The sequence below is a fragment of the Chlamydotis macqueenii genome, chromosome 2, assembly GCF_036417535.1.
Source record: "Chlamydotis macqueenii isolate bChlMac1 chromosome 2, bChlMac1.mat, whole genome shotgun sequence".
NCBI lineage: Eukaryota > Metazoa > Chordata > Aves > Otidiformes > Otididae > Chlamydotis > Chlamydotis macqueenii.
In genome coordinates, this window is record NC_141557.1 from 88,605,259 (window position 1) to 88,618,557 (window position 13,299).

Here is a 13,299-nt window from a genome sequence, read left to right on the forward strand (position 1 = left end):
GTGTGCTCCTTCCCTTCCTCCTGCGCTTACTCTGATACACCAGGATCTCTTCCTTTTTTGATTTGATTCTCAAACCCGGCAGAAGACTGTGTACACATTTGGGTTTTGTCTTATCTTTTTTATTGGATATTTTTCTGCCAGGCTAGTGAACTGAGTCAAGTCACAGAGGTTTTTTTTTTAAATGAACCAGAGTTGGCATGAGGCAGCACGTAGCTGACAAAAAGGAAAAATTAGGCAAGTATATAAAGGAAGTGGCACCTCCCACTTCTGGCTGTTTTGAGCCAGTGGATTGGCTACCTGTAGCTGAATGATTTCACCTTCAACAAATTGTTCAAATTTTAATATGTTAGCCTTGTTTTATTCCTTTCATGTAGGCATCCAAAATGAGCACTTTAAGAAAGGCTCTGTGTTGACCTAAGGATGTAATTTAATTTTATATTTTCTTTGGGAAAAGCAAAGCCTTTGCTCTTCAAACTTCATATTTTAACCCAACTATCACCAGAATTGTTTGCAAAGAGCAATTAGGAAGCATTAACTTGTTATTCTAGAGTAATGTCTTCTGTCAACATCATCATTTCCAAACAAAACATAAGATTTGATTAAAACCCAGTTCTTACTATATTCTCCACTCTCCTGTGACTGATGTAGTTCCCAAAGAGTAAACAGTAGTAATGTTGAGCTCAGAATGAGTAATACTGAAAATGCATGCCAGGTACCTGGGATCTGTCTTTGACCTCTGAAGAACAGTCTATTTACTGGGAGAACTGAGATTAAGGAATTAAAGTTTTGTCATTCTTATTTCCATGCTCTGGTCATACGGATGTTTCAAAATGTTTCATTTGATATAGAAAACATTACAAAACCTAATAAGGAAAGATGAAAACTGCTTGACATGGTTTGCATTACTGAGCTGCTTTGTGTTACTTCTGTGAACAAGATCAAGATTTGCTTGTTTCAGAAGCAATGGTGAATGTTTATTATTCTTCCTTCTTGACTTCTTATCCAAACATAAGGAAAAAAGCATGGGGGGGAAAAAAAGAACTTGATCCTTCCATAAACCAGCATTCAACTGTCAAGCTGAACTCCTTTCCTGCTATCCCATGTACAAACCCACTACAGATAGGGGAATGGAGCTTTTTTTCAAGGATATGGGGGCTGCAGGCTTGGGTATAAAATTCCTCCATGGGTGCTCAGGTGATAAAGCTCCCCTATATGGATTATTTATCCCTAGATATGCAAAATGTCTATGTAATGCTGTTTCTCTCCCCTTGCAGCTAGGGTGTGAAAGTTACTATTCACTGGAGGGTTAGTAACATCCTGATGTTTCCACAGGGAAATAGGGCCAGGGGAGCCTGCCCGAGCAGGGGGTAGATGTGGTTAATATACACGGCTTTTCAGAGTTATACTTCTTGCTCATAAAGAGCAAAAATGAAGTTTTCTTCTCTGATTCTGTAGCAGATATTGCTGTTCTTATTATTGATAAGGAAAGTGTAATGGAAATTGGATCAAACTAGCTCTTTTTGCCCTCTACAATGATAAATAAGTTTAGCCAGAAATATTTCTCAGCGCCTTAACACATCAGACACTCTTTGCTTTTCTGTTCCTTATTATTTGGTTAACTTTTCATCTGATTACAGTGATTTATTTATTTTTTTAACCGATTAAGTGTGGGCACTTTCTCTTACAGAAGAACCAGTTGTCATTGGCAACCTTTTCTGTGTTGTTACAAAGTGTAAAGATGGATTGATAAGTCACTTACTTCTCTCTGTCATTGAAGGAATCACTCTGGTTCAAGATCATTATCAGGTTTGAGTGGATTCGACACCTACAACTGTTCTTCATGATGTGCATTAAACTTTGGAAACTAATGGAAATGTCTTATTTTTTTTTTTTTCCTACTGTCAGAATGATGAGTTCTCACAGTGGCTATACACAGCTAAGGTTTTTATGGGTATAGCTCTGATGCTTTTGATGGTTATATTCAGAAGGAATTCCTTTAAACATTGTTGAGCTTTTAAAGCTGCAAATATAACTAGAATTCCTAGAATTCCTATGACTAGAATAACTAGATTGCCAATAACTAGGTTACCAAACAGCAGCCCATTTTAAATTCCTTTAAATTTTGTGATACGGCTAATTTAATGAATCAGAGTCCATTTATACTTTTAAATCTTCACAGGAACAGCTGTGAAATGAAGCTAGATACAAATAAACCTTTTGGCCAGAGTTCTTCAAGTTAAAACAACAACTTTGGTTACTAGTTGGGGTTAATCTGTTTTTCTTTAACGGTGCATGAAGCTACCAACAGGAGAGAGTAACATTTGAATTTAGAGACTCATCCAGAGCTGGAAGCAGGCCATTCCATAGCACACATATATGTGCACACGCAGACAAAATACTGAAGTCATACTTTTAATTTAGAGTTTGCCTCCTTTTTATGAAATAGCTTTACTAGTTTGTCTGCCTGGACATTTTGCTGATATGAACAGCAATGTTTTAAGGTAAACAGATGTCAGAGGCATCACTCATATCTCAAAGTAGACTTTTGCAGAACAAATGTATTTCTGTAGTCACCACTATTCTGTGACCTGCTTCTGCAACTATATATATAAAAAAAACCATAGCAAAATCAGAAATATGAATATTCAGGAGAAAAGGAAAAAGTGATTACTACACACAGCATAATACAAGAACAACTTTGGATATGGGTATCCAGATATTTTCTTTTGTTGAATGGAAACTTATAATGTTTAGAACAATTTTTTTTTTGAGCACAAGATAAAAATGGTCAGCCTGAAATAAAAAAAAAAAGAAAAGTTCATTTTATTTTGAAATTAATTTTAAATGAAAGTACTGGCCTTTCTATTACTGGATGAATCTCCTTGATAGGCTAGGTCAAATTCACGATTATTTTTGGTTGTTTCCAAAACTCAAATCTTTGAAAATTTGTTGATTCTCAAAAGCCCCTTGCTCAGTTTCAATTACAAATGCATCATCTAGTTGCCAAGACCTACTACTTCAAGCAATAACATAATCTCTCATGAATTTGCTAACCATATGATCACTGTGTTTTGCAGGATATTGAAAAAATGTGGCCTGCTTTCAGTAAGGGGGGTTGTGAGAATATGGCGTATATACACCAAAAACTTTCCAATACTGTGGAGAGCTTCCTGAGAGCCTTGCAGAATACCAGCAATGGCAGCTGTGAATGTCAACTAATGTTGGGGAACGTACGGAGAAAGCTGCAAATGTAAAGCCTTTATGTTTTGGTACCCCAAACTATTCTTGTTAGAGATGTTATTTTGTGCATATGTCTGTGTTCTAAATTACATAATTACAGGAAAAGTACTGTTTCTCAAAGCCTCTTTAGGCTTTGCTTATTTAACTGAAAATTGAGTGGATAAAATGCACAAATTATTTAAGTAATTTAGCAAAATTCTGGTTATTTCTAAAAGCCCTTATACTTTTGCTGAGCACTTGCAGTAAATCTTGCCACTCTACAAGGAGAATGCTTTCATTCACAACTAAGAAAATTTTCAATTTTTCATGATCTCAGTTAGGTAAAAATTTTGCTATCTTAATTTTTTATTTAAAGCTGTTTTGCTGTGGCCTTTTCCTCTCAGCAGCTGGATATCGCATGCAAAACATTAAATATTCAGATCAGTTTAGCAGTTCAAACAGTCAGAAATGCAGGATGGTGCTTGTAAGCTGGCAAGCTTGAACCCCAAATAATTTCAGATATTTGAGGAAAATTAGTAGATTTTACGTAAATGAATAAAACTGCTACTACTGAGTATTTCAAACTTGCTGTCAGTTAGAAGTGGTCCTTGTTATACTTGTTGCTGTACTGGTTTGACCATTGGATTGTTTTCATAATAGGCTTGAATGGTCTCTGTCAATTTTAGTAGTAATACAGAAGAACTTGAGCATAGGTGCTGCTCTTATGGACTATAGCCTCATGTCCAGTTTTTGAATGGTAAATAATATCTGATGTGTGTATACTCTCTATTACTTAAATTAAAATTAGATAGACTTTTTAAATCCTGAACTGCAGTTCTTTGTATCTCTAGGTTTTAAAAATATGTGTTCAAAAAGCAACATGGGAGTAAGATATTGCTATACCTATGCTCCTCCATAATATGCTATTGCTATACATATGCTCCTCCATTTGCTACAGCACTTAGCCAGCATGGGAATATCTTTACATTTGCAGTCTCATTTAGGCATGAAATATGATGATCCTTGCACCATATAAATAGAGTTTCTTACTGCATGCTCAGTGTGTGAACATAGAGCATAACATAACAATTTTGCCTCGTTTAGTGGCTTTTTCACTATTCATGTTACTCTCTATAGATAGTAATGTCCATGACTTAGTTCTGATAACTATGAAACTGAGGCTATCATTTCAGGGTGGCTGAAAATTTGGAGCTACAGTTGTCAGAAAATCCAGTGGAAGCTTTTCGAAGCAATTTTAATCTTTTGAATGGTGGGTTCCAGTTTTCTTCACTTTTTTTTTTTTTACAAGTCACTGCTGCGTAATTTTGCAGGACAATAGTTCTTCAAACTTTAAAGGAATATTGCTTATGGATACTACTGACTTAATGCAATATATTCTCATTGTACACATGTGCACATACATGCGCTTGAGTTGGCACAGGAGAGCATAGTTTACCCTCAGGCCCTGTCCAATAAGATGCAGGGATTCATTAGAAAGAAGGGGACTTAAGTTAGTGGAAGAAGAAAATCTTGAAGGCCTAAAGGCTGCTTCACTAATTTCAGATGTTCTCATGATACAGAAATGTAGGATAACCTGAGCTCTTACAGGATAATGCAAACAGATGCACAAGCCCTTCAGTCTACCAGAAGAGTGATCTTTACATTTGAAGAAGTTAACTACATGATATGGAGCTTTTGTGTCCTTTATTACCCCTCAGAATAAATCTAACCAAAAGGATACAGTCTGTGGGCAATTTAATTAAGCAGATTGGTACTGTTTGCACTATTTTTCCTCTTTTCCAGATGTGAAAGTCAAAGAGTGTGTGCAGAATCTTACTCAGTTGAGGCTGGACATTGTTTCTTCTGTCAATATTTCTGAAGAAACTGTCAGTGCCATCTTAGAAGCCAGTATTTCTCATTCAAAGGTAAAAGACTGAAAAGAGATGTTAAATTAACGGGTCAACCTGTAGCCTTATGTGCTAACCAAAACAAAACAAACTACATTGTTGGTGTGGAATCTTGTATTTTCAGTTGTCACCTCTATATGGAATATTTTGAGAGATTTAGGACTTCAAAATAGTAATGAGAAGAATTAAGAGATCAATTTTTAGTAGTATTAGCTTTCTGGTTTAAATGGCACTGCTTCATTACTTTCAGCAGTGTTTTACCCCTTTTGTGCTGACACAGAATTTGAGCTTTGCTATCTTGGTACTGTAGAAAAGGTGAGGGTTCCTGAAGAAATAATTTTGTATCTTCCCACCTCTGATCCTCGCAGTGCAGAGTTGTCTAACCTTTTTTTTTTTTAAAAATTCCTTATTGTGCTCCTCGCTGTTCTTACATTAACTTACCAGTAAGTTGCCTTACCTGCACTTTATTTATCTGTTGTCTCTTGAGTATTGTCTAAAGGGTGGATTGTGTAAGTTTTCCGAGTGAGGGACTGTGTGTATTATCATTGCTGCTGTTTCCTGTGATCCCAGTGATTAGTGGAAATAATGAAAAATGCCACCTAGCTTACAGGTTCTTTCTCCTGTTAACATTTGTATGATTGAAGACTTGGAGCTACATTTGGTATAATCTAATCAGGTCAATCAAGCAGCCACTGGGTGTCACTGATACTCCACTTGCAGAAACAGTTGCAAGTTTTGTTCATGAATAGTGTGGCTATTAAAAAGGCAGTTCAGACCGTCACAACTACTTATAGGCAATTTGTTCTTCTGCTTCTTTGGCAGGGTGACTGCCTTTATTGTTAGCTTGTTATTTTGACACCAGTACATGGTAATGAGAGAAGTCACCTGGAAGTGACTCAGTTAAATGGGATTCTTGTGCACCTTTGATCTTTTTGAATAATAATGCTAATTGACTGTATTTTCAAATTACTTTCTGTCTTTATTTTTTTGCCAAAGTCCTAGGTAGAGTTTAGATACATGTACACATTTCATATTTGCATATCTAAACAGAATTTTTTGTTTGCTTAAGTGCTTAAATCCTCCTCCAGTCCAACTGGGGCATTAAAGCCTATGCCTCTTGCTGATCATGCAAGATGCAAAGTACTTTTCAAAGCTGTAATTTAGGCATGCCCATTACGTTTATGGTATATATAGCCACTGTCTGATAACCCTAATGATAGCTGCAGGCCCATTGCAGTCTTATATTTCCGTGATTGTATACTGCTACTGTGCTTGCCTCTGGAATGGTAAGAGTAAGGCTGTGAGTTGTTTGTGCTTATTGCACTTACCCTTAATTTCTACCACAATATTGTGCTCTGGCCATGCACATTGCCATGTGTTTAAGTGTTTTGAAACTGCTCAAAATATGTAATAAAGACTATAAGCATTCATTTACTGAGTATAGGAGTTTGGACTAGCTCTGGTACTCATGAAGTTCAGAGGGACTTAATCTAGTGGGTAAAATGAATGGATTAAAACTAAACTGAAATGGTGATATTCATGTAGGACATGAGGAAATACATTTCAAATTGTATCACAGAGTCAAATTTCCTCCACAGTAAGAAGTCAAAATCAGTATCCTTTTATGCTGCTAGCAGTACTATATTTATATGCATATTCTGCTCCTTGTACATGAACAAAAAAGTGAAGATTTAAAAATATAGGAAATCTTTTGGAATCACAAAGGCAAATTTCTATTCCAGAATAAAACTCAAAAGTCAAATTAATAAGTTGGAAATTTAAATGTACATAGGAATTAAAGAGTTAAATTGCATATCTTTACTAACTTTGGCTCTTAATTTGATTTTCTTGAGGATCCCCTCCCTCACTGAGTACTGTTACTAGCTACACATGCATTCAGTGGAGACAGTACAGGCAGATTCTGTCCTAAAGAGTACAGTGGAGCCCTGAGTACTGTACTCAGGCTCCTACAGGCTCCAAACTTGTGATGTTTCTGGACTTGCTGCCATTTGCTTTCTCTCAGGCATTTCAGGAGAAAGGGTAGCTAAATCTCCTCAGATATATGGGCTGCAAGCATTTGTCTTCTGATGTGACATTTTTGTAGGAAGAAAAAAACCATCGTCATCAAAGGAGTTTTTGTTGTAGTCTCATCCAAGGTCTGCTTAGGCTTTTGTCCCTTCATCCACTATTAAATAATAACACTTCAAAGGAGTACTGAACTGAGAAATGTGAGCTGGCTTAAAGTGAACATTGTGCCATATAGGCATCCCAAAGCATTAAATTTGTGTGTCCTCTGAAAGAGGAAAGGGCCATATTTTTTAATTTTAGTGATTCATACATCTAGATTTTAATCTTTAGGTGTTTCTGCAACAAAGGTGTATACCTGCTAGAATAGGTATATTCAGCCTTGCCTCCTTATGGTATAAATGCTCATAGAATGAATAATTGACCTATTCACAAATGAAAGTAAATATAAGAAATATACTTCATCTTTTTATATGTATATAGAATATACAGTAAGAACATACTAATCTTATATAGAGCTATATAGTTCATTATTTCAAGTCTGTTGATGACTGCAAATTTTCATGTTACTGTGACGCAAATTCTCACCTTATTGACTATAAAAGTAGATGATGCATTTCAGGGAGAAAAAAAAGTAATACACCTATGTTATGGTAGGTTTTTTACAGTGCCTTTGTGGTAGCTTTAACTGGAAGATGTGATGAAGAAGTACTCAGCCTGCTGCTAAAGCTACCTGAAAACAACAAAACTTCCCTGGTAGCAGAAGAATTATGTTCTTTACCAGCACTGGACTTGTATACTATGTTTGTACTGATTATACAGAATTTGAACTTGCGTCATATCATTTACAGGGTAAGATGGGAAAAAAAGCATTCAGTTCCTACATTTTTCTTTTGAAGGTAGTCTAAAGCATGCAAGTATATAAATGAGTAATTCTATAATTTCTTCAGATGTTCTTTCTCTGTGGAAGCAACACTGGATTTATGGCATTTTTTTTGGTCTTCATTTAGCTCCACAAAGCAAACACAGCAGTTGAAGAATGGGGTTGGTAGACTCTACAGTATTCCATTTCTTGCTTCCTTAGGAAAATTTTCACTGAGGAGTTAATTATAAAAGCTTTAGAGAAAACACAGGATGTCAAAGACGTAGTTTTATTAATCTTCAGCAGAGTTTGCAGTTCATGCAATTAGTCACTTCTTAATTTGTAAGTGTGGAAGACTGATCTGGCATCATTGGAACCAAAACAAGCATAGAAGCTTACATTACAAGAATTATAAAATTATTTTATAGGAAAAAAAGCATAGCACTCTGGAATGCATTTTATTTGCTGTAGAAATCATGTTTGCAATTCAGGTGACTGCTTCAAGAAAGAGCTTTTCCAGCTCTTTATATATTTTATGACTCGAGTTCAAACAACTTTGACAAGAATAATATAGTGCCAAAACTATAACGAAGGGGATACAGAAGGCTGTAGCAAAACTATATTATCTCTACAACTGTAGATAATCTGGGATCTAGTGTTGGTTTTCAGTGAGATAATATTTTTACTGGTAAGAGTGAAATTATTGGATGGAATTTGTGATAGCTAGCAGACATTTATTTCGGTTCTTTAGGGGCAATTGATTGACAGAACATAAAATGTTGTAAGTACAAATAGTTAAAAATAGTTATAATGTTGGAAAGAATAATACTTTGGTTTAAAGCTGGGTTATATTCTGGATGCTGCAAATGCAGTTTAAACAGGTTGGACACACACTTTTAAAAACAGGAAAATTTTCCAGAATATGTTAAGATACCAGAGGGAAAAGAAAAGATTTCTACTTTCTGAATTATCTGCCAACCTGGAAGTGGGAGGAGGGGAAAGAAAAAAAACCAGTGCTTATTCTGATGGGCTTTTCTACTGAACCCTGCTGAAGTGTAATGAATTCCTAGCAAAGAGTAAAAAATGTTCTCAGCTCATCTTAAATTATTATTGAAGTTTGGCTAGATTTTAAAGTGAATTAGATTTTTTTTTAATATAATTTCTTTTTTTTTTTTTTTTAAATGTGTAAAAGCGGATGAAGGTTGAGAAGAAAATTAAGCACAGACATTATTATAGTAGGAAGTCAAATAAAGGTTGATAAAGTAAAGATAATCAGAGGAAGCAGCTGAAAGTATATTATGACATTATATTGTTTTTATTATCATGCATAAGCAGGTAACAATGAATCAGTTTGTACTACCATATCATCTAAATAAGAGAGAGAAAATTCATAATGCTAAATATTGCATGATGGAAACAGCAAACAGCCAGTTGAACTTTAGTCAAGGATAGAATGAAATGCACACAATTATTTTAGGTAAAAGGCAGCGTGTATGAAAAATGCAAAGGGAGGAACAGTGTGACAGGAAAGTTTGTTGTCTAATACAATTCCTAAAACAAATAAAGGGGTTGCTAGATTTAATTTAATTTATGAATTATTTTTAAGATATTAAACTCTTGCACTGAGAATCTTGAACCTTTTGAGGGAAAAGTTCTCATTTGTACTGAATTCCAAGGGGCCAAGATGTTGCAGATCCCATTAGCATCTTGGGTAGTAGTGCTCTCTTCTGCTTGGTACCTATAAACATGTTCTCTAGATTTTAATTTCTGATTTGTCATAGGCTAGTTATAACATTACCAGATAATTTTTCTTTAGCTGAATTTGAGAGTTACTGGGGAGTCACACTAAAAGGAGTTTCTTAAACGTGGTTTGCAGGAACATTTTATAATCAGTTTCAGAAAAATACTGAATAATTTTCAGTGTTTCATTGAAAGGTTGAAATTTGTTTGGAATTTATTTTTGTGATTTTTTTCCTTCTTTTCCAAGATTAAGATACCATCTGAGATAGGCAATGTACTAAACATGCTACTGGATGTGGTTTCTAGTGTCAGCTCTCTTCTCAATAAAGCCCAGCATATCATGGAAAACCTTCCAGTGTTCCTCCAAGGAATTAAAAATACTGGTGTCCTTGACTTCTCTGCATTGCAGCAGGTATGTGTATGGTTTCAATATGCAAACTCAATTCCCATTGTGAGGTGTTTTAAAAAAAAAGTGGCATGAGGTATGTGTGAGTATATTTCTTTTGTCTCTGTCTTTAAGGGCAGTTGCTGTGTGCATGTCTATACAACTAGCACAAGGGTGCATCTAGTATTAAATAAATCAGAAAAAAGAGCTCTGTTTTTAAGCAGTGTCCAATTCCATAAGAAGATCTGCTGACCCTTAGAGCATTACCTTCTGCCTTTGTTACTTTGTGTTGAAAGTTTAGGATTGCGTCTGGTTCTAAAATTGCAAACATCTAAAAGATCTCTCGCTGGTAAACAGTGCAAACTGGTTTGTGACTACAGTGCAGAGTAAACACTGCCTTAAATACTGTTTTCCCTAGTGATGTAAATATTTCTCAAGATCTTCTAATCCCTGTGACAAGGAGTCGTGTTGTAAAATGATTTCTGTGCGTATTAGTTTCGTTTTCGAGCCCCTCTTCTTTGGGGTAGCTTTTGGCTGCAACGATAAAAGGTGGCTTTCATCAGATGCTTAATCTTTCCTGCTTTCCTTAAACTAGTCTATTCGTGTCAGACTTTCCTTCGAACAAATGAAGTATTCCTTTTGGAGTGAAATCCCGAAGTTGCTTATTTGATAGAAGAACCTCTCAAGAGGTCCTGTTAAAAGTTTGCAGAGGAACAAATCGAACAGCAGAGGGCCATCTTGTCACAGTTTTAATCTTTACTCTGTGGCAACCCATATTACCCCCTAGTATAGCATAGATTTAACCTTGGAATTTTTCTTCCTTTTTACATTTTACCTTTTTTGGTCACTGTCGTAGTTCAGCCCTGATCGGGACCAGACTACGCAGTCTCTCTCTCTCACTCCCCCCACCTTCCAAGAGAACAGGGAGAGAAAATATAAGGAAAAACGGCTTGAGGTTTGAGATAAGGACAGGGAGAAATCCTTAAAGTTACTGTAACGGGCAAAACAGACTCGACTTGGGGAAAACTATTCTTTATTACTACAAACAGGAGGATAATGAGACAGAGAACAAGATAACCTCCCTCCATCCCTCCCTCTTCCCAAGCTTAACATTATCTCTACTACCTTCCCCTCCCGAGCGGCACAGGGGGGAAGAGGGAATGGGGGTTGCCATCAGTTCATCATACATTGTTTCACGCCACTGCTTCATGGTCGGGGGAAGAACTCCTGACATTCCTCCCCTGCTCTGTTGTGGGGTCCTACCCCTACGCCACAGTCCTTCGTGGAACTGCTCTGGCGTGGGTCATCTCTTCCATGGAGTTCAGTCCCTTCAGAACAGCTGTCCCAGCGGGCCCTCCACGGGCCACAGCTGCCTTCAGGCATCCACCTCCTCCAGTACGGGGTCCTTCATGGGCTCCAAGTGTATCTCTGCTCCTCCGTGGACCTCCATGGGCTGCAGGGGGAGGAGCCGCATTACTCCTCCCCCTCACTTCTGAACTGACCTTGATGTCTGCAGCCGTTCCTCACAACAGGCTGGTAGATGTCCCTCAGGATCTTTTTTACATCTTATTCACTTCTCATCTCCTCTCCACTTCTTACAGCCAGGCCAGACCGAGTCGGGCCCAGTCGGCCACCTGGCGAGAGGCCAGAAGGTGAGACCTGCAAGGCCCATGAGGCCTGCGCCTCCCCCTCTGCGCCTCTGCCCCCGCTCAGCTCCGTCACATCTTCTCTCCTTTTTTTTTCTGTTTTCCCCTTCTTAAATACGTTATCGCAGAGGCATTATCACAGGACATCCTGCTACCAATGGGCTCGGCCTTGGCCAGCAGTGAGTCCGCCCTAGGCTTGGCCACGTCCCCTGAACAAAGGGGAGCGACTTCTAGCAGTTTCCTACAGAAGCTACCACCTTAGGCCCCCCCTCACTAACAAAACCACAACAGTCACATTGAGTGAATGAATAACTTCCTGAGGAAAAACACTACTGATTTTGGTCATGATTTTTGTTTGATTGTTTACTGTTGGAAATTATTCACTTATATTTGCATATTTAATTTTCAGTATGTTTGTCACTCATGTCATTCTGTAATCACCCTGCTAAGTTGTTGTCCATTAAAACTATTACTGAAAAGCCTCTTGGTGTTATATATGTATAAAATTCTGACTTAATTTTATCCATAGCTAGTATGTTTACTTTTGTTTAAAAAACATTCTGTAGCTTTTATAACTTCTCTGACTTGCCCAAGTGTTTATGGAAGGCCAATCATAGTTTTTCGCTGTTTTGATAGGTTAAATAGATTTATTTTAGTGTTTGTTTTGTTTTGTTTGTTTGTTTAGTAACAGGCTTCCAGTTGTCTTGGACATCCTAGTGTCATCTTCACATGCTGTGTTAAGGCTAATCTTGAATGTTGGGAACAAGAAATGTGTGCAGTCTTGGAGGGGAATTATGGCTGATGACTCTAGTAGTTCTGCTCATTCGTGTCTATACCTACTAAAATAACTTTCTCTATCTTGCATTCATCTTTTTCGTAAGCCACATACTTTTTTGTCTCTTATTTGATCAAGGATCAGTGATATACTCAGATAAGCTCTGTTTTATAACAGCATCCCATGATTTCAGGTGATAAATAATGTTTTGCACTGGTTATCTTTATATTCAATTCGCTTTAAATTAGGTAATTTGTTTCTTGTCATATGGCATTCTGATCTTCTTTTCTCTTGCAATGCCTTGTGCTATTAAATAGGCGAATTTCAGTCATTTGCTTCTTTCACAGCTAAAAATCTTATCACAGTTGTCGTGGTTTTGTTTAGTGAGGGGGGGCCTAAGGTGGTAGCTTCTGTAGGAAACTGCTAGAAGTCGCTCCCCTTTGTTCAGGGGACTTGGCCAGGCCTAGGGCGGACCCGCTGCTGGCCAAGGCCGAGCCGATTGGTAGCAGAATGTCCCGTGATAACGCCTCTGCGATAACGTATTTAAGAATGGGAAAACAGAGAAAAAGAGAGAGAGGAGAGAAGATGTGACGGAGCTGAGCGGGGGCAGAGGCGCAGAGGGGGAGGCGCAGGCCTCATGGGCCTTGCAGGCCTCACCCTCTGGCCTCTCGCCAGGCAGTAGACTGGGCCCGACTCGGTCCAGCCCAGCTGCAAGAAGTGGAAAGGAGATGAGAAGTGAA

General features: G+C 37.5%; 1 protein-coding gene across 1 annotated transcript in view; it reads left to right on the forward strand.

Annotated features, from left to right (window-relative positions):
• The first annotated feature begins 197 nt into the window (after positions 1-197).
• LOC147601720 (ATP-binding cassette sub-family A member 13-like) overlaps positions 198-13,299 on the forward strand; it is a 145,943-nt gene continuing 132,841 nt past the window's right edge. The window contains exons 1-7 of the mRNA XM_086741487.1: positions 198-234; positions 1,688-1,806; positions 3,078-3,250; positions 4,413-4,489; positions 5,023-5,144; positions 7,809-8,003; positions 10,001-10,165. Of these exons, the coding sequence (XP_086597613.1) occupies positions 198-234; positions 1,688-1,806; positions 3,078-3,250; positions 4,413-4,489; positions 5,023-5,144; positions 7,809-8,003; positions 10,001-10,165 (888 nt within the window). The remainder of the gene's footprint in view (positions 235-1,687; positions 1,807-3,077; positions 3,251-4,412; positions 4,490-5,022; positions 5,145-7,808; positions 8,004-10,000; positions 10,166-13,299) is intronic.